This window comes from Pan paniscus, chromosome 12 (assembly GCF_029289425.2).
Source record: "Pan paniscus chromosome 12, NHGRI_mPanPan1-v2.0_pri, whole genome shotgun sequence".
Lineage (NCBI taxonomy): Eukaryota > Metazoa > Chordata > Mammalia > Primates > Hominidae > Pan > Pan paniscus.
Genome location: NC_073261.2, coordinates 100,302,293 through 100,327,760, shown reverse-complemented (window position 1 = coordinate 100,327,760; position 25,468 = coordinate 100,302,293). Strand labels below are relative to the sequence as shown.

At 42.4% G+C, this 25,468-nt stretch overlaps 1 protein-coding gene across 1 annotated transcript in view; it reads right to left on the bottom strand.

Annotated features, from left to right (window-relative positions):
• Positions 1 to 51: 51 nt before the first annotated feature.
• Positions 52 to 25,468, bottom strand: part of HADHA (hydroxyacyl-CoA dehydrogenase trifunctional multienzyme complex subunit alpha) — a 54,344-nt gene continuing 28,927 nt past the window's right edge. The window contains exons 8-20 of the mRNA XM_003827055.7: positions 24,224 to 24,346; positions 23,617 to 23,735; positions 21,747 to 21,803; positions 18,954 to 19,063; positions 13,240 to 13,374; positions 10,326 to 10,497; positions 6,879 to 6,965; positions 4,279 to 4,419; positions 3,757 to 3,825; positions 2,763 to 2,958; positions 1,503 to 1,617; positions 670 to 815; positions 52 to 582 (exon numbers count right to left, since the gene is read on the bottom strand). Of these exons, the coding sequence (XP_003827103.1) occupies positions 437 to 582; positions 670 to 815; positions 1,503 to 1,617; positions 2,763 to 2,958; positions 3,757 to 3,825; positions 4,279 to 4,419; positions 6,879 to 6,965; positions 10,326 to 10,497; positions 13,240 to 13,374; positions 18,954 to 19,063; positions 21,747 to 21,803; positions 23,617 to 23,735; positions 24,224 to 24,346 (1,616 nt within the window). The 3' untranslated portion in view covers positions 52 to 436. The remainder of the gene's footprint in view (positions 583 to 669; positions 816 to 1,502; positions 1,618 to 2,762; positions 2,959 to 3,756; positions 3,826 to 4,278; positions 4,420 to 6,878; positions 6,966 to 10,325; positions 10,498 to 13,239; positions 13,375 to 18,953; positions 19,064 to 21,746; positions 21,804 to 23,616; positions 23,736 to 24,223; positions 24,347 to 25,468) is intronic.

Sequence of the window (25,468 nt, the reverse complement as noted above, 5' to 3'; positions counted from 1 at the left end):
TTTCTTCCAGATTGCTTTTTGAAGGAGGCGTTTAAACCAGAAGGGCAAAGATGCTGACACAGAGTTTGGTTTTTATTGTTATGTGTTTGGCTGGGTGCAGAACTGCCCTCACCACCCCTGGCCACCCTGGCCTCTTGGGAGGAACAGGCAGAGAGGTGGCTTCAGATGGCTCTTGGCTGCCACTCTAGGCCTCGGGGCTTATACAATGAGCAGTGGGCTCTACCTTCCAACAGGAAGTGCAAACTAATTTGAAGTCACACTTCACCAGGAGGGAGAGATGGTCTTGGCTGAAGGCACTTTAATCAGGGAGCAAACCCAGTGCCGGAGTTTGTCTTCACGTTACTCTGATAAATCTAGACAGACACCACTCTGTTGGAGAACCAGCACTGCCGGCAGCTGGGGTTAGTGCACTGACTGAGCGAGGCATGAGGCCTGCTCACTGGTAGAACTTCTTGTTAGGGCTGTTAGCATGGTCAGCTAGCAGCTGGCATGGGGTGAACTGTTTTCCATAGGCAGCTTCATACTTCTTGAGCCGGTCCACTATCTTCTGGGCGCCATACAGATCCACAAAGCGGAAAGGCCCTGAATAGAGAAAGAGGACTTCGTTGAAGGAGACGCAACACGGGCTCCAGGCGAAAGTGAGCTACCTTCCCAACCTGCGAGACCAACCTCCAAGACAAGGCGGGAAGCCAAGCCCAAAGACGGCTCCGATGTCTCCCTCTGCAGGTGTGGCCAAGATCCCCTCTTGCAGGCACATGACTGCCTCATTCACAAATCTTGTCACCAGGCGGAACTGGATGTCTTCGTCTGATGAGCTGCCAACAGAAAGAGATGTTTAGGTAGAAGAAGAGGAAAAGGGGAGGAAAGCCAGAGCCACAGATGCAGAATGGAAGTTGGGATGGGTGCATGGGGAGCTCTGGGCCGGTTGGTGCTGGCCCTCAGAGAAGATGCTGCCTGGGTGAACCAAACTTTCCCATGGAAAAAGTGGAGAGTAACTTGCCTTAATTAACATGAAACTGAGCACCTAGAACAGGGCCTGGTGCCGAGAAGATAATCAGTATCTCTTTGACGTCAGCAACAGTCAGCTGCTCACAAATGATAATAAAGATCTGCGAGGGTGAAGGGGCCAAGGAGAATCTGTCCTTCCAGCGGCTCTCTGGGACCTTGCCAGAGAAGGCTGGAGCAGGGGAGGGCCTTCGCCAGACGTGGCCTGGTTCTCACCTAGATGCTGGGCAGAGACCAAGGAGCATGTGCAAGGGCCTTCCACTTGGAAAGCACCAGGCCAGCATCAGGAGTGGTCCTCCTGTTCAGGTATGGTGGTCACAAAGAAAACGGAAGACAGCACCATGGCACGTGTATACCTATGTAACAAACCTGCACATGTATCCCAGGACTTAAATAAAGTATTATTTAAAAAAAAAAAAAAATGGAAGAGGGGCTGGGAAGCTTTGGGCTGTCAGAGAAAGTCAATTTCCAGGCATTAGCCACTCAAATGGACTTACACTTCAGATTTAGGAGGCAGCTTCAGACTCGCTAAAATACTATCCATGTCAGAATTCAAATCCTTCCTCTTCACACCCTCCTGATAGATGTAAAAGCCCTTCCCAGATTTACGACCTAAAAGAGGCAAGAAAAGGGAGTGTTACTATTTGTTCTCAGAACCCTGGCCTGGCCAGGCATGGTGGCTCACGCCTGTAATCCCAGCACTTTGGGAGGCCGAGGCGGGGGATCATTTGAGGTCAGGAGTTTGAGACCAGCCTGGCCAACATGGTGAAACCCCATCTCTACTAAAAATACAAAAATTAGCTGGGCGAAGCAGGAGGATCGCTTGAACCCGGGAGGTGGAGGTTGCAGTGAGACGAGATCATGCCACTGCACTCCAGCCTGGGCGACAGTGTGAGACTCTGTCTCAAAAAAAACAAAAAACAAACAAAAAAGACCCTGGCCTGAGAATTCTTGTCTCTGTTGGTCTATTATAAAGCTCTGGCCTCTTCTGAATTCCTGAATTTGTATGTCTAGCTAACCCTAGCAAATCAGTCTTTGTCAGAAGAGTGGGCAGAGAAGGAAAGAAGATCTTGTGACCCGGAGCTTGGGCATCTGTGTACATGGATGAGAAAGGCCACCTGGGTGAGTTTTAACATCCCCATATGCAGCACCAGGCCCTAGAACACCCAGGTTGTAATGCTGATTTTGCTGTTTTGCCGAGACAGAAAGTCACCTCTCTGTGGGCCTCAACTGTATACTGTGTATGGTGAGCTTATACATTCTCCTCGCAGGTGGCCAGACAGCATGGTAAAGCCCGGATGCAGAGCTTGCTTCTGCACTATTGCAGATTTCATCTCTGGGGGATAAAAATGCTTGTCCATCTGGCATAACTTGGACCAGGTGATGCTAGAGCCCCAGAAGGGTAGAACTCTGCCTTTTGTCCATAATCTATAGTCCTAGCCCTTAGAAGGTTCACATGACTTTTTTTTTTTTTTTTTTTTTTTTTTTTTAAAGAGAAGGGGCCTCGCCATGTTGCCCAGGCTGGCCTCACACTTCTGGGCTCAAGAGATCCTCCCGCCTCAGCCTCCTAAGCAGCTAAGACCATAAGTGGTTGCTACCACACCTGACTCATGAAATCATTTTTGAAATCTCCAGTGATAAGGGCTCTGTGTTTAGAAAACTTTCTTCCACGAGGGCTTCTGTAACTCTTTGGTCTCAGGAACTGCTTAGAACTTTGTAACTAATGGTGCTAGTTATGTTTCCTTGAGGCTACTCACCTAGGAAGCCCTTGGACACCATCTGTGTCAGCAGTTCTGGGTTTCCACCTCCAAACCGCTCCCCAAAGACTTTGCCCAGATCTTCCGCCACATGTTTCGCTACATCCACACCAACTTCATCCACCAGTGTGGCGGCACCCACAGGAAAGCCAAAGCTTGTGGTCAGGGAATCCAGCTTCTTCGGGTCAACTCCTTCCTGAACAGGAAGCGAAGCAGGGACCTCAGGGGAAGAGCAGCCCAAATCCCCCCAAAGGGCTCCCTGTACTGGCTCCAAACACTGCCTTGTGTAAAACCCACTTCTGAGTGTCACCTGACCAGGCCCAGGACTGCTGCTGTTTCATTCAGGGAAGCACAGAGAAGTTAGGGGCCACAAGTGGAAAGTCTGAGCCTTCTCTAATCTACAGCACTTTAAGGACATTTAGAGATGACTAAATTCTTCATTTTCTTCTTGTTTGCATTTCTGAATCTCAATAATAAGGAGATTGCATGACAGACGGCTGAGTGTGTCATGACCAACAGAAGAAACATCATCAAAGAGGAGCACTCAGAGCCCTGTGATCCCCAAGTCTGGGTAAGTGCCCAGTGAGGAGGATCCCTCTCCTTTCCTGCCAGAATGACCTCAATGGCTACTGGAGGGGTCTGTGTGCTGCGGAAACAGATGCAGCACCAGTTGAACCAAGCGGGCCCTGTTCTGGATGGTCCCTGCCTCAGAGAGGTGCAGAAACAGCATAGAAGACATGCTGGGGGGTGGGGCGCCTTTAGCTTGCTGGAACAGTGAGGAGGCTGTGGGGCAGAGGGAAAGCTCTGCCCCTTTCAGTGCAGTTATAAGCCCAACTTCCAACTACTGTGCAGAGAGAGGGCACCAGGGACCTTCCTAGACAAGAGCAGGAGTTGGTGTATCAGAAGGAAGCTTGGTCCTTATCTTGACATTATGAGTTTTAGAGTGACTGAAGGAGTGGAAGATGCCGCAAACACTCTGGAGAGCAATACCAACCTGGAGGATTCGGATGACTTCAGACATCATGGGCGCAAGACACCTGGTAGTATAGAAGCCAGGTCCATCCTGCCAAGGAAGAGAACATGAGCTCACTGGCCCTGCTGCTGGGACTGAGTCTGAAACACTCTACCTTTCCCAGGGTCACTTCAAAGTCATTTGAAAGTCACTGTAAAACTTAAGGTGACTTAAAATCTCAATCAGAATCCTTAAAAATGAAATTGCAGGGGAAGCCGTACTAGGGGTAGCCTGGCTTGAATCAAACAGTACAGCAGATAGTTTCATGGTCACCTTCAAGGTCTGGGATGGCTGGGAGAACCCTGCCACATCCTAGATACTCCCCACTCCCACCTTGACTCAGTGGGACAGTCAATACCACCGTCCATCCTGGAGACAACCCAGGGGAAAATCATATCAAAGTCTGGTCATTTGCCCCAGAATATTTATAAACAAGCCTGGAGGTAAAAGGAGTCTTATTAGAACTTTTCAAAAACTCTGCAGCTCTGTTATGCAGCCCCTTACCTTAACCACAATGATGACCTTCCCCTGCTTGAGACCAACTGCTACAGCTGAAGCACTGGTGTCTTTGGAAGTTTTCTCGGTCGTGATAATCTCCAGCAGCTGCATCTTGTCCACGGGAGAGAAGTAGTGCATGCCAATCACCTGGCAAGGGGAACCAAAAGCCAACAGATTGGAGAATGCGGGTGAGGAACCTGAGAGCATTCCTTCTCTGCTAGGAAAACACTAGAAAGAAAGGTGGCTGTGATATAGGAATACTGCTTGACATAGCTGAGTGGTTTGGTTCCATGGGTCTTTGATAAAAGTTTAGTATGTTTAGGGAGAGCACATTGGAATCCTCCTCTTCCATTTGCTTCTAAGGTTTTTCACTACAGACATCTGATCCTCCCAACAATCAGTGCCAAAACCACAGCTCGAGGCCAAACTAGATTTATTGGGGAACGACGGATGAAGGTTCCACTTATATTAATGATACTGATGGTTTAGATAAGAGGATCCAGTTTTTTTGGGCGGGGGTGGGGCAGGCAGAAGAATTAATGTGTTGGACTGTCAGAGAAGTATTTGCATTTTACACAGATGGGTCTCACCACCAGGATACTAGGTTTAACTAACACTCCTCAACAATCAGATGCACTTAAGACTCATTAAACCAGCAGTTCTCCAAGTGTAGTACCCGGACCCAACAAGCACTGTCATCACCTGGGAGCGTTAGGCCTGCACATTCTCAGGCCTAGCCCAGCCCTACTGAATCAGAAACTCCATGGGTGGGGCCCAGATTTGTTTTAATAATCCCTCCTGGTGATTCTGATGCGTGCTAAGGTTTCAGAGAACCCCCTCATTGAGCTAACAGTTACATAGTCTTCCCAACAGAACTGTGGTGAAAGAAGTCTAATTCATTAATTTATAGTTTTGCTTTCTCCCTCTCACTTTAGCTATAAGGTACAACAAGTGATATCTGTAATTTTTGGCTGCTCATTATCTACCTGCTCTTCAATACATTTACCACCTATTCCTTACATTTAATCCATTACAACCCTATGAACTGGTCAGCCTAATTATCTAGATGAGGAAAAAAGGTATCAAGAGGTTAGTAGTTCAGAGTCAGTCAGCATATGACGGGGTGGGATTCCATCACAGGTCTGTCTATCTCCAATGCCATTATGTAATACACAGATCAATTAAATGTTATATAAACTTATCAATCCAAAAGTTGTTTCTAACCCCTAAAGTGTTCTTTTACTTACATCTGAAATACTTAGGACCTGACTCAGACTCAGTACTCCTGAGCAAAAGGAATTAGCCTTTATTGATGTAGAATTTCTATATAATAAAATGCACAGATCTTAAAGTGTTCACATCAATGAGTTTTGACAACTGTATATACATCCATATAATTACTAACCCAGCAAAATACATTTACATCACTCAGAAAGTTGTGCCAAAGATGACCAACTCATCCTGGATGGCTGGGGATTTCCCAATTTGTGGCACTGAGGGTCCTGTATCCCTTGGTCCCGGGCAAACCAAGATGGTTGGTCACCCTATTTTGTCTTTTTGGCCTTACTTTTAAATGAATGACAAAAGGCAAGCAGGTGAGAAAAGCTATCCTAGATACTTGGAGGCCAGAGCTGCAAAGTGTGATGCTTGCTCTGCTCCGATGGCGGGGAGAGGTTAGCATCAAATGAACAGCAACGGCATCGCCTGTACTGATTTTAGATGCCACACAGATTTCTTGAGTGATATGACACGGCCAGACTGTCCATCTGTAGACTATCGGCTGCCACTTCTCCCTATGACCTTTAGCCTGCCATCATTGAGCCTGCCTGTGTCAGGTCCCCGCATCACTTCTAATCTGCTGTGTGCTAGGAAACTAGATTACCTTGCATTAGCAAGCTCGAAGAGTAGGAATAAATAGGCTTTTGTGTTTTCAGTACATAGAATTTGTATTAACACTTTCAGCTGCTTAAAGTTCTTTTATAATTCCTGCCTACCTTCGGCTGGTTCTGGTTAGCAGAGGCTAACTGGTATCCTCCAGAGAAGTGAGTTGTTTTACTTCTCTTTGAATGATTTCACTTCCCCTTAATTACTCTGGTTGAGAGCAAAAATAAATTTCTGGGCATCGTTCCAAATACTCACAGAAAGTGCTTCTATACCCAGCCCTTTCATGGCCCGGGGTAGAAGGTGTAAGCAAACCCACAGGCAGACACATCCCACCATTCCTGCCATTCCCTGATCTGGAGGTGGAACCAAACCTGTTCTAAACAGTCACTGACTCTGCTCTGTAGCCAAACTGGTATTTTGGAGCATCCTTTCTTAAGGCCTATCCTTCAATGCCTAATTGTAGGATACAGGTGGGCTTTATATCCTGAACCTGAAAAATAATGCCCATTTGGGATCCTTGAAAAGGATATTTTTTGTTGTACTTAACTTACTCCTGCATCTCACACTAGTCATGGTATTAGCATTTATTGTGTCCAGTGTTTAGGAACCACCCGCATCCACTCCGTAATCCAGACTGTCTCTTCTGTACTCAAGCTGCAAGACTTTATCAGTGAATCTGAAGCAATAAAACATCTCAGGGTTTTTCTCTGTTCCGAGTTTACCTTCTCAGGTCTTTTGCTGACAGCAGCGATTTCACTGATTGGGAGAGCAGATGTGTTACTGGCAAAGATACAGTGATCTGGAATCACCTGCAGGGGAAAAGCATTTAACAATGTGTCAGGTAGGCCTGGGAGATGATTAGAGGCCACAGCAAAGCTAATGAGTGACACCTGGGCCCAGCCCACTCTGTCCCCCACAACTGCTCAGACAGTAGATGTCACTCACCCAGACATTGACGGATCACCTAGGGGCTTTTGTGTCGGGGAATATGTTGACCTTGTTCCTTTTCCCATTCTGCCTTCCTCTAGTTATGGCCCATGATAAGGTCACCTTATCCTGACCTGGAGACTACATCTCAGCAGTTGGGTCAATAAAACAGCTTAGAACAACACTGAAAAGACGGCCTTGAATCACAATTCATTGATTTCAACACGCAGCATGGGTGTCACCTCCTCTTTTGTCTGGATCTGCCCTGAATCACTCCCCGCTTCACCTTTATAAGAACAAGCCAAAATGTGCATGCTTGTCTCATTTTATACAGTGTGTTACTAAAAAACGGCATACCACTATAGTTACAGCTACAGTACACAAATACTATTAACTATTAGCTTTATCCACCTGGAGAATAGTTCTCTAATGCAGATTGTCTCAGCATTCTGGCCACGATCCCAACTTATTCATGTTTTTTTTTTTTTAAAGACAGAGTCTTGCTCTGTTGCCCAGGCTGGAGTGTAGTGGTGCAATCTAGGCTCACTGCAACCTCCGCCTCCCAGTTATTCATGTTTTTATTCAGATGGTTGGATGAGAAACGTGGAAGGGACACTTGTCAAATGTGTGCAAATCTGGAACAGGCAGAATCCTAACAGAGATGAGAATCAAGGAGGAAGACACATTCAACACACTGAAAAGCTGAGTACAAAATAAGATTATAATGCAATAAAAGTAAAGTACTGCCTTAAGATTTAAAAAAAAAAAAGGAAAGAAAAGAACTGTATAGGTACTTGAAGGACAAGACCTGGCTTGGCAGTATTTGTGATAAAGATCCCATGATTTTAGTTAATCAAGAGTGGAGGGTGGGCATGGTGGCTAAACAACTATAATCCCAACACTTCAGGAGGCCAAGGATGGAGGATTGCTTGAGGCCAGGAGTTCAAGACCAACCTTGGCATCATAGTGAGACCCTATATCTACAAAACATAACTTTTTTTTTTTTTTTTGGAGACAAAGTCTTGCTTTTTCGCCCAGGCTGGAGTGCAGTGGCACAATCTCAGCTCACTGCAAGCTTTGCCGCCTGGGTTCAAGCAATTCTCCTGCCTCAGCCTCCCGAGTAACTGGGATTACAGGCGCCTGCCACCGTGCCTGGCTAATTTTTTTGTAGTTTTTAGTAAAGACAGGGTTTCATCATCTTGGCCAGGCTGGTCTTGAACTCCTGACCTCGTGATCCACCTGCCTCAGCATCCCAAAGTGCTGGGATTACAGGTGTGAGCCACAGTGCCCGGCCCTACAAAAAATAACTTTAAAAAACTAGCCAGGCATGGTGGTACATACCCATAGTCCTAGTTACTCAGGAGGCTGAAGTGAGAGGCTTGCTTGACCCCAGGAGTTCAAGGTTACAGTGAGCTGTGATCATGCCACTGCACTCCAGCCTGGGTGACAGAGTGAGACCCTGTCTCTAAAAACAAACAAACAAAAAACCAAAACAAAAGTGGAATGAATTGACAGTACAGCATAACTGCCAGAAAGCTTACGTAGTGTCAGGTTACTTTCTTAGTAATATAGTGTCTAATGCTGGTGGTGAAATCCTTTCTGAAGAACAAACTAATGTCTCCAAAGCTGGCTGGTAAACATTCTTCCCTTCCTTGGACATGTATGTCTTTTCTCCCAGCTAGAAGTAGAGTCTGTTTCCCTTCTCCTTGAATCTGGGCTGGTCTTGTGACTTGTTTTTATCAACAGAATGCAGCAGAAGTTACCCTGCCAGTTCCAGGCCTACCTAGACCTGTGGGGCCCGGCAGCCTCTTTTTTTAGTTTTTAAATTATTTATCTTTTTTTCTTCCTGACAATAAACTTAGGAAGCTCAGTAGCTTCTGCTTTTGTTCTCTTGGAAGCCTGCAGCCACGCTACAAAGAAGTTCTGGTGAGACGACTAAGTGAGGACAGACTATGAGAGATGTGGGGGAAGCAGTGAGGTGCCCCAACCGAGCTTCCTGCGGAATGCAGCCCAGGAGTGACCCCAGCCTTGAAATCAATGGACTTAAGCACCACTGTCTCTGCAGCGCCCTGCCCAGATTGCAGAATTGTGAAAAGATAGTTGTAAACACAGCAGTAGAACACGGAGACATGAGGAAGATACTAGAGAGGACAACCGAAACAGGGTGGTCTAGAGATCATGCCTGTGGAAGATTGTCCAAGGAATGGGTTTTGTTAGCTCTATGGGCAATAAGAGAAGATAATGTTTGTTTGTTTATTTTGAGACGGAGTTTTGCTCTGTGGTACTCTTATTTTTTGTAATGAGCTCACTGCTCATTATATCCAGCATGTTGCCAAGTCAGAATCATTTCATGTTCACCTTTCAGTAACCCACATTCTGTTTATCCAACTGTAGACTAGCTTAGGCCTTGGTCCTACCTCATGCCTGAATTACTGCTATTACTCCTTCTTGGGGCTTACTCTTCCTACTCCCCACTTCAAGTACTTGTTTTGTTCATGTCAGCCCATCTCAAGAAGTGCCTGTGGAGAACATTTGGGAGCTGGGCCAAAGCAGCATTTCCACAGAACAAGCATCTGGACGAACTGTCTTCCCTATTTCCTTTGCAGCCTTAGACCTGAAGAGGTTTGTTTATGGCTTTCGGCTAACCAAAAAATCTCAAAGCATCTGGCTATACTCTGTGAGGTTATCTGTATGTTTGGGTGACAGAGCTCCTACATGAATAAGGTGAACGAACCCTAATTTTCTTCCTTTAGAATTTAGATCTGACCTTTATAACATATGCAATGTGCATGAGCACACATAAAAACTTAACGTTTGATAACAAAAAGTCTTTTTTTTTTTTTGGAGATGGAGTCTCGCTCTGTCACCCAGGCTGGAGTGCAGTGGCGTGATCTCGGCTCACTGCAACCTCTGCCTCCCAGGTTCCAGCGATTCTCCTGCCTCAGCCTCCCGAATAGCTGGGACTACAGGTGTGTGCCACCATGCCCAGCTAATTTTTGTATTTTTTAGTAGAGATGGGGTTTCACCATATCGGCCAGTCTGGTCTCGAACTCCTGACCTCGTGATCCGCCCACCTCAGCCTCCCAAACTACTGGGATTATAGGCGTGAGCCACCGTGCCCAGCCTTTGAATAGTCCTTTTTATAAAAGCAATCATGAGTTTCCTATAGCTCCTTAAAAAAAAAAATCTCTGTGTTTTCTGTTCACTACACTAGGATTCAAGTACAACAGCCCCTTGCTTACCGCTTCTACTTCCTTTAGCACTCTGTGCTTAAGACTAAGGTCCTCAAACACAGCTTCAATCACCATGTCGGCCTTTTCAAAACCTTGGTAATCAAGCTGCCCAGTCAAGTTGCTGAAGATGGAATCCCTTTCAAATGATGTTAGAGCTTTCTTCTTCACTTTATCATTCAATCTAGAAAAAACACATTCCTAGTTAGATGGGAAGAAAAGGAAACTAACGTTTATTGAATGTCCATGGGCCAGAGCACACCTGTGTTTTTCACCAACTCTGTGAGGTAGTTATTCTATTACTCCCATTTTGAGGGAGACTTTCAAGTTGTTTAAAGAGTTTCAGAGGGACCTGTGGTCAAATAGCTTGATAAGGGAGGGTGCTAGCATTCAAAGACATGTTAACTCCCAAGTACACATTCTTTCTACCATAGAATGCCTCCAAATGCCCAACTTACATAAACTAAATCACTCTTAAACCAGTTAAATTTGCCAAGAGGAGTAAATAACATGAATACTAGAATGGCAAAACAAAAGAGCAGTTCTGGTAATTCTCTACCTATGACAGGGGAAGCAGCCAAAGTGTGTCTGAGACCACATGGTTTATATTTGCTTATCGCAAATATATAATTTTATGTTATTCTGTAGTTGTAATCTTTTTTATTTTTATTTTTATTTTTGAGACAGAGTCTTGCTCTGTTGCTCAGGCTGGAGTGCAGTGGCGCGATCTCAGCTCACTGCAACCTCTTGTCTCCTGGGTTCAAGCAATTCTCTGCCTCAGCCTCCTGAGTAGCTGGGATTACAGGCACCCACCACCAGGCCTGGCTAATTTTTTTTTTTTTTTTTTAGTAGAGATGGGGTTTCACCATCTTGGCCAGGCTGGTCTTGAACTCCTGACCTCGTGTTCCATCCGCGTCGGCCTCCCAAAGTGCTGGGATTACAGGCGTGAGCCACTGCGCCCAGCCTGTGGTTGTAATCTTCTAAAGAACAGAGACCAAGCATTATTTCCTATATTCTCCATCTACTTCCCACTCATTACCTAGTAGCACATTGCACTGATTACATAAAATATTAACTCAAGGTTTCTTTTTTCCCATAGGGAGCAGAAAAGGATTCCTGTTATTCAGACATTTAACTGATTATTTTTCGTTGCCAAGGGAAACAGGTTCTCTTAGATTCCATCTGACCACACTTTCAGAATAAATTACCTACAGTTTTCCTCTAAATGAAGAATGAAGCTAAACCCCATTCACTAATTTCCTTAACCAAAAGCAAAATTAAGGCCACAAGATAAATACAAAGGAGTATTCAAAGGTCTTAAGGGCCGGGCATGGTGGCTCACATCTGTAATCCCAGCACTTTGGGAGGCTGCAGCAGGCGGATCACTTGAGGCCAGGAGTTCAAGACTAGCCTAACCAACATGGTGAAATCCCGTCTCTATAAGAAAAACAAAAATCAGCTGTGCATGGTGGCGCATGCCTGTAGTCTCAGCTATTCGTGAGGCTGAGGCATGAGAATCGCTTGAACCTGGGAGGCAGAGGTTGCAGTGAGCCAAGATTGCACCATTGTGCTCCAGCCTTGGTAATAGAGTGAGACTCTGTCTCAAAAGAAACAAAAACATCAAATAAGGTCTTAAAAGTATGGGCTCAAAGCTTTTGTTTTTGACAATCATGACAGCAGTCAGCAAACAAGATACTTGTCAGCATTCAAAACATTATCAGTTGCTCTAATTCTAATGCCTGATTAAACTATTCCCAAGAGAGGACAGGAACTATTATGTCCCAAGTCAGCAGTGTGGTGAGCGGCACTCGCCAGAACCTGATGTTTCTAAGACAAAAAGGGGAACCCAGGACACTATTCAAGAGAGACTGGGGGAGGAAACTATTTTAGAGCAACAATTTCTTACTTTGGTGATGGTATGGAATGCTGTTTGGGATGCTTGCATGCTAGTTTCAGGGCACTGCTGCTATCTAGCACACGTCATTTTTTTGGTCAGAATCTTCTACTACAACTTGTTATCTTACAATAATCTGCCAACACGATGAAACCTGCCAGGTCCTGGTTAGCATTATGGCAGCAATATGTGAGCTTCTCTGCAGAAAAGGGATAACAACATGCTTAAGCTATCTAATCCATTTAAGAAACAAAAAAGCTCACTCAGCTAAAAGTCACATGCAGGATGCTTTAAGTGCAGCCAGCTTGTCCATTAAATGTGAGCAGAAAACTGATCAAACCAACCCTCCATTTGGCCAAGCTGCTGCTCCACCTTCCCCTCTGCAAAACAGGCAGCATGTGTGTGATGGTGAGAGAGGCAGGTGGTGAGGAAGGGGAATAATATTCCCCCTTTATTAATTCAGAGGTAAGATGGAGATAGTCTGTAAAGCCCCAGACACTGTGGAGGAATCAGTTCATGGCTTCTCTCTGTAATGCCAGTCAGGAAATACAAGGCTGAAGAGTCCTGATCCCGGCCCTGCCTTCCCCCTGCAGTTACTGCCCATTTCCTTACATCCTAACCTCACTCAGTCTTCTCAACAGAGACAGTCATGCTGTTTCAATAATCCTTAACAATAGAGCAATTACCTGCAAACTATATCAAAATCCACAGGCCTGATACGGAAGTGTAAAATAGCATTAAGTATCTACTAGATAAGATTTTCCCTTCTGCATTCAAAGACTACAGACTCCAAGGATGTTAATTGTCTATGATATCTATAACAAAACGAAGTCAAAGAAGGAATTGGCATTTCTAATAATCAAAAGAAACTTGGCTTCACTATGGAGTATCTAGAACTCATTATGTTCAGGAAAAAGGAATCTGTGATGGCAAGAACAAACAAACAAAAAAACCCACCAAGCCACCACAAAAAACAACTAACCAAGAAACAAAGGACATTCTAACTCTTGCAAAGAGAGAGAGCAGGCTTACCCTTTGAACACTTGTTGCTGTCCTCGGTCTAGCGCAGTGAGGGTGGCATCTTTAAGTATAGTCTTTAGCCCCTTATCCACGGAGACTTGGGCGATGCCTGCTCCCATCAGCCCTGCACCAAGAATAGCCAGATGCCTGCAAGGAAAGGACGAAATGACTTTCGGTAAACTGATCTTAATCATTTCAGTCAAAGTGGAAGATTGCCTAAGTTATTCAATAAACCAACTAATGCAGGCACAACTATAAGGTGTTTCAAATAATTTTTATTTATTAAAAACACAGCTTTAATAAACGATTGATTTTAAAAGTTAAGTGCAAAAACCCACCAGGTCTAAAAGAACTGGTCTACCCAAGAAGACAGAATTATACTAATCTTCAATCATGCTTCGAAATCACTGAAAACAAAACAACCAGTTTACATTTAAGTCAACATGAGTATTTTTGTTTTTTGAACAAAAAGACCAACCTCTTTTCTTATTGAACAACTTATTTGTTAGTGATTTTGACTATTTGCCAGTCATCTTTCTTTCTTTTTTTGAGAGACATGGTTTTGCTCCCTTACCCAGGCTGGAGTGCAGTGGTGCAATCCTAGGTTTACTGCAGCCTTGAACTCCTGGGTACAAGTGATCCTTCTGCCTCAGTCTCCTGAGTAGCTCGGACTAAAGGTGCATATCGCCACTCCTGGCTACTTTTTAAGTTTTTTTGTAGAGATAGGGTCTCACTATGATGCCCAGGCTGGTCTCGAACTCCTGGCCTGGCCTCAAATGATCCTCCCACATCAGCCTCCCAAAGAGTTGGGATTACAGGTGTGAGCCATCGTGTAATCTTTCATTTCCCCCAAAATCTGTGCCTTTATCACTCCTCGTCTGGATGAATTCAAAGTCTCCTCCATGGTCTCTTTGCTTCCAGACCTTATCCCTTCCTTAAACACTTCCACATATGCACATTGCTACCTTTTTTTGCCCCTGAATTCCTCTAGAACTTCTCAGGACGACTTGATTTACCCCAGAGTATCCTGGAATGGCTTTGTGTCCATTATTTGTCTCCTCAATTAAATTCTAAGCCTTTTGAGGACCAGAGATCATATCTGCTTATTCATTTTAGTTCCCTATAGTTCTGGAATAATTTGCCATAATCCCATAGTAAATAACTAAGAAAAATTTTTAAAGAATCTCTTCATAAAAGAAGCCCAAGTTTACAGCATTGTTATCCAAATTGGAGTTGAAATGAGGGATAAAGTTTCATTCTTAACCATTCTGATTATATTGTTCAAAAATCATACTAAAGTCCTGAAAAGGAAATCTAACTTCAAGTCCTAGGAGCATCTTCTAAATGCAGCTTTGTAATGGTACAAATATTTATATGGTGAGTGATAAGTAATTGCAGGACAATGAGAAAATACAGTAGAGAAACAAAAAATAGGGACTGAAAAAAAAGACTGACACATTTGCTACATCAAAATTAAAAATTTCTGTTTTGGCTGGGCACAGTGGCTTACGCCTGTAATCCCAACTCTTTCTTTGAGGCCAAGGCGGGCAGATCACAAGGTCAGGAGTTCAAGACCAACCTCACCAAAATACAAAAATAAAAAAATTAGCTGGGTGTGGTGGTGTGCACCTGTAATCCCAGCTACTCAAGAGGCTGAGGCAGGAAAATTGCTTCAACCTGGGAGGCGGAGGTTGCAGTGAGCTGATTGTGCCACTGCATTCCAGCCTAGGTGACAGAGTGAGACTCCATCTTTAAAAAAAAAAAAATTATGTTTGACAAATGAACCCACAAAATTAAGACAACCATAGAATGGGAAGAATTTGTGACATATACAGCAGACAAAGGATACTACTGGAAAAACAGAACATGCATATATCAATTTAAAAAGACAACGAAATAAAATGGGCAAGGGATATAAAGCAATTCATAAAAGAACAAAACAAATTGTCAGTAAAGATGCTCAATTTCAGCCAGGCACGGTAGCTCATGCCTGTAATCCTAACACTTTGGGAGGCCTAGGAGGGAAGATCGCTTGAGCTCAGGAGTTTGAAACCAGCCTGGGCAACACAGTGAGACCTCATCTCTATTACGAAAATAATAATAATAATAAAAAGATGTTCAATTTCCCTAATAATTGGGGCAATGCAAATTAAAATGAGATGCATCAGACTGGCAATTTTTTTTTTTTTTTAAGATGGAGTTTCACTCTTGCCGCCCAGGTTGGAGTACAACGGTGCGATCTCAGCTCATTGCAACCTCTGCCTCCCAGGTTCAAACGATCCTCCTGTCTCAGACTCCCGAGTAGCTGGGATTACAGGTGCCCACCACCACACCCAGCTAATTTTTGTATTTTTAGTAGAGATGGGGTTTCACCATGTTGGCCAGGCTGGTCTCGAACTCCTGACCTCAGGTGATCCACGCACCTCGGAATCCCAAAGTGCTGGGATTACAGGCGTAAGCCACCACACCTGGCCAAAAATTTTAAAGTACCAGTTACGATGTACAAAAAATTAGTTCTTTCATGCATGGTTGACGGAAGTATACTTTGTCCTACTTTGGGGGGGTTCTTTGGTTTTGTTAAAACCACGAACTGCATACTGTATAACATAGTAATTCTACTCGTCATTATCTACTTTACAGAGATGCACTTATACACAAGATGACATGCTGTGATGAACAGCTATATAATAATGTTTGTAATGAAAAATTGTAACAGCCAGTAATTCGTCAACAGGGGATTAAAAGGAAGGAGTTACCTGATATGTACTAATCTACATCTCCAAGTCATATCACTGAGTAAAAAGTGCAAGCTACAGGATCCATACAGAAGGATTCCTTTTATGTTAAAACATACCATAAGTATAGGCCAGGCATGGTGGCACATGCCTATAATAGTAGTGCTTTGGGAGGATGAGGCAGGAGGACTGCTTGAGGCCAGAATTTTGAGATCAGCCTGGGCAACTTAGCAAGAACTCATCTCTACAAAATATTTGAAAATGAGCCGGGTGTGGTGGTGTGTGCCTGTAGTCTCAGCTACTCAGGAGACAGAGGTGGGAAGACTGCTTGAGCCCAGGAGTTTAAGGTTATGGTGAGCTGTGATTATGCCATTGCACTCCAGCCTGGGTGACAGAATGAGACCCCGTCTCTAAAAAAACAAACCCACCCCTTTCCCCCAACAAAAAAAATCCCATAAACACAAAAGAGTATCTTATAATCTTATTTATGATAATTTTTTTGAAAGGAGAAAAAGAATGCATTATTTAGTAGGTTTTTTTTTTTTTTTTGTGGGAGGGCATTTGCTGGAATGTTAACTTTAGCTGTTAATAACAATAATAGTAAAATCTAAAACGTGTTTAAAGCTTTTTTGGTATAACAGAATCCACAGCTAAAATATTACTCATTTCTTAACTGTTATGCTCCGCTTCATTAACACCAGAATTTTCATGATGGCTTTATAGTTGTTTAATATTTGTCTACAACAATGTAGAGTTAAATTAACACACTTCACAATCTACAGAATCCTTCTAATAAACATCTTCAGCACCCTTGAAATGACCCACTTGTGTAATTACCCAGCAGGCTAACATCTATGGTGCACGATGCTTTATAAGCCAACTGCTGGGTGACATGAACTTTTGAGGGTTGATTACCCAGAAATGTTGTGATTTGAGGAATGCATAACATGGTACCTTGTCTGTATACTAATTTGTAGCTCAGTATTTTTTTTTTCATAAGTGCTGCTCTTCACTTATTAGAACTGATGGAATGCATTATTCATATGAAAGATTAATTTGTAAAGAGACAATAGATAAGGAATTCCAGTTATCATCCAAGGCAAGGGGGAAGGGGCCTAGAGAAATGAAAGTGGAAGAATTACTGATAACTGGGAAAGCAGGAAGGGGGACACCCTATCTACAATGTTCATTATTCAATTTTCAGTTTAACATATTTTGCCTTGGGTATCTTATAGCTTATTCTTCATTTCTAAGATGATGCTAACTTTTTCTTCAATGTCTTTCCCAAGTTAGGTCAACTCCTATATTTATCCTGTTTTTCTGTCCATTTAGTTCTAAGTTTTTGAATTTTTGATTCAAGGCAGTTTTTTTCTGATTTGCAAATGCTGATTTAAGAATATTTAAATCAAGTTCTGTTATAGTCTTCTTCTGCACTGTGGTTGTTTTTTGGGGGACAGAATTTTCATAAACTTCAGTATTCTGATTCTCATTTTCTCTTTTTTTCTTATATTAGCTTTTTGTGGGTGCTGTCTTTCTTTTTTGCATACTGACTACACAATACCACCTTTTCCAAGGGGTATTTTATTGTTACATGGAGATGTATACTATCTCCATACGACAATAAATGCTCAGGCAGGAGGAGTCTGGAGTTAATAAATTAAGACACTAGGTTTTTTAATTTAAGAGTACCCTCTTCTGTTGCAAAGTGCAGTTTCTTTAATTGACAGCATTCTTTGTGTACATGGAGGGATACGGTGGGGAGGGGTAGAAGTTGGTGTATCTAGGTTTTGTAATTTTGCAGGATGCTTCTCTGCCTTCTATTTATGCCGTGCACAGGGAATGGGTGGCTTTGTTTTCCTTATTAATCTGTTGATTTTTCTAGAATGTGTAAAGAGATACAGGTTTAAGTGGCCATAATTTTCCTCCTGCAACATGGAAGTAATTTACCCTGCTCATCGAATGCAAGGTACTATCCATGTTAGGTGGAACAAATGCAATTGGCTCTTCAGATGGGATTGATAGCAGTCACTAAATGTTTGAGAGAAGCAGTTAAGGTTGTATTTCAGATTCTAATTGGAAATCAGCCCTCTTGGTTAGAATCTTACCTGTTTCACCCAGACTTCTTATCCATTTTATTTTGTATTTTGTATTTGTAATCTCATTAAAGGTGAGAGGATGGAGAAGGCAGTATCATTAGCTGCTTCTCTTAAATCCCCCACAGCAGTTCAGCTAGAACAGCTGAACCTCAGGACTACTGACATTTCAAACTGGATATTTCTTTATGGTGGGGACTATCTGTGCATTATAGGATGGTTAGCAGCATCCCTGGCCTCCACCCACAGATGCCAGTAGCATCCCTCCCTCCCTAGTTGTGACAACCAAAAATGTTCCCAGGCATTGTCAAATGTCCCCCTGGGAGGCAAAATTGTCCACGCTGAGAACCACAGAGCTACAAGTTGCATCATTAAACATAGACTCTGAAGAGCTATTAGGCAGCATAATATGGAAAAAGGCTGGCTTATGACAATACACATGAAAGAGGCAAACAGACTTTCCAATACTTAGGTTGTAAGCTAAAAGAAGGACAAGATTTTAACAATTACAATGAGGTTTTATGTTTTTTAATGAGGAAGAAGTGTGAGTTCCCAGAGATGACATCTCAAATCACAGGGAGAGAGATGATCATTGAACAGTGCAGAGGGAGTGTGTGGTTTGGGAAGGGGGACCTAAACCAGACTTCTAGGCAACATCAATATGTGACAAGAAAGCCTCTATAGGAATGACCAGAGGGGTTTGGAAAAAACTCAGAACAGGCAGAACTTTGAAAGCCAAAAAGTTTTTAGTAGACATAAGGGCTCAAATGTGCTCAGGAAAGAAGTTGAGGGCAAGACTGAATTAAGATACAGATCTAGCTCTGTAGATCTTCAAAGCCTCTGTGAGCTTTGCACACAGTAAAATTCACAAGGGCTTCCTACGTAGAGTTTAACTTACTTAACATCCTTCTGTGGAGCTCCAAATTTATTCTTCTTGCACAGGACCTGACCATGGTAGAGTCCCATCAAGGCCTTTGATTCTTTGGTCATTACAAGCTCTCCAAATTTCTGAAAAGTAAAGGGGAATGAGAAAAGGTAGAACTTCACAGTCTAGGTTATATGGATTCCTTCAGTTCAGGTTCCTCTGAAGAGCAGAGGTAATGCATGTGAAGCCTGAGTCCCTGGGGATGCGGGGGAGTTTGGGGGTTCAGTGCTGCAGAAGTCTGTCTCTCACTGATGTGTCTTGTCTTTACTTGTCTTATCTGGAGCACTTTCCAACTACTGTGTTGAAGAAAGTTTTGGATATAACTAAGCTCTCAGATTCTTTACACCAGAGGTGTGGTAACCTTTTTCATAAAACTAGAGTCTCAGGGCCAAAATGAGCCTCCACAATCATCTCAAACCAACCCTCTCATTTTACAGATTGGGAAGAGGAGGGCCAAAGAAATGGAGTGACTTTGCTCAAGGCTATACTGCCTCAAAGTGGCAGAAATGGAACTTGAACCAAGACAGTATGACTCTGAACTCCAGTTCTTTTTTTTTGAGATGGAGTCTCGCACTGTCACCCAGGCTGGAGTGCAGTGGCACGATCTCGGCTCACTGCAAGCTCCGCCTCCCAGGTTCACGCCATTCTCCTGCCTCAGCCTCCTGAGTAGCTGCGACTACAGGTGCCCACCACCACGCCTGGCTAATTTTTTGTATCTGTAGTAGAGATGGGGTTTCACCGTGTTAGCCAGGATGGTCTCGATCTCCTGACCTCGTGATCTGCCCGCCTTGGCCTTCCAAAGTGCTGGGATTACAGGCGTGAGCCACCGTGCCTCGCCTCGAACTCCGGTTCTTTTTCCACTGTAGCAGGCTGCCCACGTGGGACTTACCACTTTTAAAAGTAGCTTAATTTATGGAGAAAAAGTCTCAACTTGGTGGTTAAAGGCATAATATCTAGGATTTGACAGATCCTGTCTCTGCCACTGCCCCATTGTGAAGCTTTCTTCATCCTTAAAAATGGGAAAAACAATACCCATTTTACAGTATTGTTCTGGGGGATTAAATGAGAACACTAGTAAAATGACCAGAGTCTCAAGGTTAGCTATTATTAATATCACTAGGATATACTGGTAAGACTGCATGGTTACAAAGAGCATTTCAAAAGAATCCCTCTAATAAAGTTGCTTTCATGACCCAAAAGAACATAAAATGACAACACAATCAATGCTTTACTAATCTTGATACAGGATGTTTTATCTAATAAACCAGTGATTTTCAAACATGGGCAAAAGATTCATCAATGGTCAGAAATTTAGTGGGTGGCAATAAGCATTATATATATAAAAAGAGGAATACACAGAAAATACTGAGCACAATGCACACAGGACAGTTACTGATTCGTGAAACTTATTCCTCAATTTTTCTGTACGTACGTTTATGTGCACTTGGTTATATTTTTAAAAAATCAGAAATGCCCAGTGAGACATCTAGTACCAGAAGTGTTTTTCTGGTACTTGTCCTGAGCTCTTCAGATTTTTTTTTTTTGTCCTTTTACAGGTTGAGCATCCCTAATCTGAAAATCCAAAATCCAAAATGCTCCAAAATCCAACTTTTTGAGTGCCAACATGATGTCATGGGCAAGATATTACACATGTTATGAGTTGCAGTCAAAACTGTTTTATGTGAAAAATTATTAAAAATAATGTATGATATTACCATCAGGCTATGTGTATAAGGTGTATATGAAATTAATTTCATGTTTAGACTCTGATCCCATTCCCAAGATCTCTCATCATATATATGCAAATATTCCACTATCTGACAAAGTCTGAAATCTGAAATGTTTCTAGTCCCAAACATTTTGGATAAGAGATATTCAACTTTATAAAAGAGCAACCATTCTTCGATGATCGTTTAAAACTTAAAAACAAACACAAATCACTTAAATCTGCAACATCACCAAGTTGCTAGAAAAGTACACAGGTAAAGCTGGTACATACATCTCTTCTGTCTTTGTCTTTTAGTGGGTACAAGATACTTCCTTTTCTTTTCCAATTTACCAAAAAATTCAATTTCATCATCTCTAGGCCTTAACATGTAAGAAAAATATTTTTCTATCTTTGTATTTATTTTGTCTCAATAAAACCTGCCCAAGTGCAGAACAAAAAACACCCAAGTGACTTGTTTTGAAAGGATTAGAACTCTGTTCCTGCCCTTTGTAGAGACAACCTTATTACTAAAAGTAAGTTCAAACATCTGCAGACCATAGGGTTTTTTCTTTTTTTTCTTTTTTTTTCGGAGACAGGGTCTCACTTTGTCACCCAGGCTGGAATGCAGTGGTGCGATCTTACTTAGCTCACTGCAGCCTTGACCTCCTGGACTCAAACAATTCTCCTGCCTCAGCCCTGCAAGTAGCTGGGACTGTGGGTGCATGCCACCATGCCTGGCTAACTTTTGTAGTTTTTGTAAAGATGGGGTTTTGCCATGTTGCACATGCTGGTCTTGAACTCCTGAGCTCAAACCATCTGCCCACCTCGGCCTCCCAGAGTGTTGGGATTACAGGGGTAAACCACCACGCCTGGCCCCATTAGGGTATTCTTAGCATCCACTTGCTCACTGAGATTAATCATAAGAGATGATAAGCACTGGAAGAAAAAAATTTTTACTAGGCTTTGGATATTTTTTTCCTTTTTCAGCTTTATACAGAGGATTGGATCTTTAGTTTTCCTTTAACTGATAATAAAACATTGAAAGGAAATAAGTTTACCTGAGATTCAGAGAGATAACCGGCATCACTCCCTTGCTCAATTCCAGTCTTTACCACCTAAAAAACATATAAAGCACTTGCTCAGCGTTGGAATAGATTGGCGAGATGTACAATAATGCTAAATAAAATTGCCAGTGTTGTTAGTCCTCAAAGAGTAAGTCAAAAGTGTAGACTGGAATGAGAAAGAGAAGAGGACTGAGGATCTGGCTGCTCTCGACTCACTTAATTCTCCATCTTTGAGGCTACTGCTAAATCTAGCATAACATGGCCATGAGAAGGAAAGACAAAGCTTGAATTACTCTTCCGGCTTCTCTCCTGATCTTCAAATGTAGGCAGATCCTCAACTTCCACTTTCAGCCCTTTTCACTCTCTACACTTTCTCCCTCAGATGCATGACCTAGTTAATCACATTAATGAACTCTACAAAATTCAATGTAACATTTGGGGTAAGTACTATCCTAAGTACAATGGCAAATATAAAAGATGAAAAAAATAACCCTGTACTTACTCACTATCATAATTTATGAGAATGACAAATTTTTAGAAATAAGCAAATTGACATCTCTAACTCTGACTTCTCTGTCTAAACTACTGTTGCTTGAATTTCCCAAAATATCCGAACTCAATATATCTGAACCTAACTCATAACCTCTCTTTGGCAAGCCTGTTGCTGCTTTCCTATTTTTACTATTCTATCTCAGGGCCTTATTCAAAGCTCAAGCCTGGATTATCAGGACAGTTTTGCTAATTCACTGCTCTACTTTGTCTCTCCTTCGAAACCATTTTTACCCACTACCATGAAAATGGCTCTCTAGAATCTTTATCGGACAAAGGTAAAATTTCTCAATTCATTATTACCAACCTTCTAAAATCCAGCTTCAATCTGCCTTTCTTCAGACTAACATCTCATTATCCCCCACAAATACTGGTCTCACTAATGTTCCTTGAAGAGCCTGTTTTCCAGCTTCCATAACTTTGCTCTAAATGCCCACCCTCCTTGGCAATACTTTCCCTTCACCTATCCTCCACCCAGCTTTCAGGGTTGGGGTCAGATCCCATGAGGCACTTACTGATCTCTTTGTCTCATGGTAATTGTTGCCTCCTCTGTCCCACTCATCTGGCATTAATCTTATGCTGCCTTATATCTCTTTAAGGCTATCCACCTTAACACATATATATATCTAACTTCCCCAGTCCAGCCTGTCAGACGAAGGCAGGTGGGGGCATGTTTCATATTTTATGTGCTTTGGTGCCTTCTACTCAAGATATACTTGCTGACTGACCCATTCACCAATTCTGAAGTCTTTGGTTATATACTCTCTTAATCTTGGACTTTCCACACTGAAAAGTTCTAAGTTTTACAGTCTACTGTTGGAGATTTCTTGAATCCTGTGATCATTTAAATTATTCTCATTGATCTTTTGCAGAGCTTCTCTACATCATTATATCTTTTTTATAATTACAGCAATGAAGAAGTCCTTGAGGGATTTTAGGTACTGACAATGATGTTGACCAAGAATAGAACAGAGCCATCAATTTTGTTTCAACTACTTTTTGGTTAGTGCCTGACACTCTAATGGCTTTGTTATACTGATATGACTTAGGTTCCTTTCCTGGTTTTCTGGTTTGTTACTGATACATTTAACTGCATCAATCAATGAGTAAGTCCAGCACTGATTTTCCCCAAATATATCACTTTATATGAGTCCTTACAGCTTGCTATGCCCTTTCCTTATTTTTGGTAAATACTTTAATAGCAGAATTAAGAAATTTAGTACTCAACATACATGGTCCAGAATGGCAATAAGGAGGAGTGATCTATATAAAGGAAGGAAATATGAGAAAAGTGGGAATATTGGGTAAGACTCACATCAATTATTTTCAGAGGTGCAGGATAAAGGCCTTTAGTCTGCTTTCGCACTTTTTCTTCCACTTTTTTGTAAACCTGTTGCCTGACAAATGGAATAGTCATGGCATACGCTGTCAATTCTGTAAAATAAAATGCTTTTAGATATTTACTATAAAGAGCCTAGATTCCCTTGTTAGTTTATCCTCTAAACTCTATAAAAATGAAGTAATTCTAGCTATCTGCAAGAACTGCTCTTTATTCTGATACACACAATATAAATTTCAACCTAAGCACTACCTTAAACATGCTAAGTGATGAATGTTAAAGCTGGGCCTTGGGTACATGAGTGTTTATAACACTGTTATCTAGTCTTTTTGTGTTCATGCTTAACATTTTCTAAAATGAAAAGTTTTCTATGACTCAAGGGTCATCATAAGGAAAAAAAAAGGTTTTAAAAATTGGCTTTAACTGGATAGTGTAAAGTTGAGGAGTTGTTACATCTCCTAAGGCTGACTTTATGCTTTGAGTAAATAATGCATTTATCACTTCCTCATTTTGAATCTACAGCAAATAAAATTAAATTCTCAGGAAAGAAGCTTTGCCTTTGTTCTTTAACAATGATACTCACTTTCCACCAATCCCTTGTCTCTCTTTGGAGAGATCTTCTTATCAGCTAGTCCTTTGGCAAAAGTAATTGCAACTTCTTCTAGGTATTCTATTGTCCGTTCCTCTGGAGGTTTTAGTCCTGGTCCTATAAAAATGAATGCAACACTGGAATGCAAATCAGGCTTAGACCAGTCCCAGGTAGTGAAAAACCCAGACTTGCCAAAGCCAAAGGCCCTAGCACAGCGTTCCATTTCAGACTGGAGACTGGTAGGTGGCAAAGTCATAAACCAAGAAGTCAAAGAAGGGAAATCACAATGAATAGAGGAGAAACAATATGCTCTAGGTAGAAAACGCGGTCTTAAACTGTTTCATTTGGCTTCCACTTCTGAGTAGAATGTAGTATGTAACACACACAAAAGGAATGCATTATGTCTACTGCAACCTGCATTCTTGCTGCAAAACTGGAAAGAAAAAAGAAGAAATCATGAAATCATTTGTAAAGACTGGGGAGCTATGGAAGTCACAAGGACAACATGAACTAAAATTCTAGAGAGCAAGAGCCTATCTTAGCTGAACTGATGATTGCTGATCATTTTCTTTTCAGGGATGTGTAATGCTTTGGGGTATGGACTGAAGACTGGACTTGACTCAAGCAGAAGGAAAGTGAAACCATCACAGTTTTTGGTGGTCATGTACAACAGATTAGAAGCTAGAAGAAACCAAGTGCAAAGCCAGTTTTCCCCAAGGAACATTTGTGAAAGTCTAAGACGGTACACAAGGAGGAAGGGGCTAGCTCAGAGAGGTTGAGTGAAATCTCTCATAGTATCATGATGTTTAATAGATAAGGTACTTCTATGGAGAAGGGGGCCTGAAACCAATATGCAACTGATTTTCCACGCAAGGCCTCTGCCAGATCTTGAACCTGCTTGGGGCAAGAGGTTACAGAGCTAGGCTCAAAAAATCTGAAGAACAAGTGCAGTGGTTCATGCCTATAATCCCAGCACTTTGGAAGACTGACACAGGAGGATTGCTCAAGACCAGCCTGGGCAACATAGTGAGACCCCACCTCTATTTAAAAAGAATCCAAAGAACACAATTTATAGTGCTGTGAAAACAGACACCTACCAGGCTCTCAATCAAAAGTCTGTAAGAGCCACATTGGAGGAGGTGGCTGGGGTCAAAATGGCAATCTTGTGCAGTACTGTGGTACTTAGGAAACAAAATCCCAACTGAGGGAACCCATAGCAGACATACAACCAATCTCTCC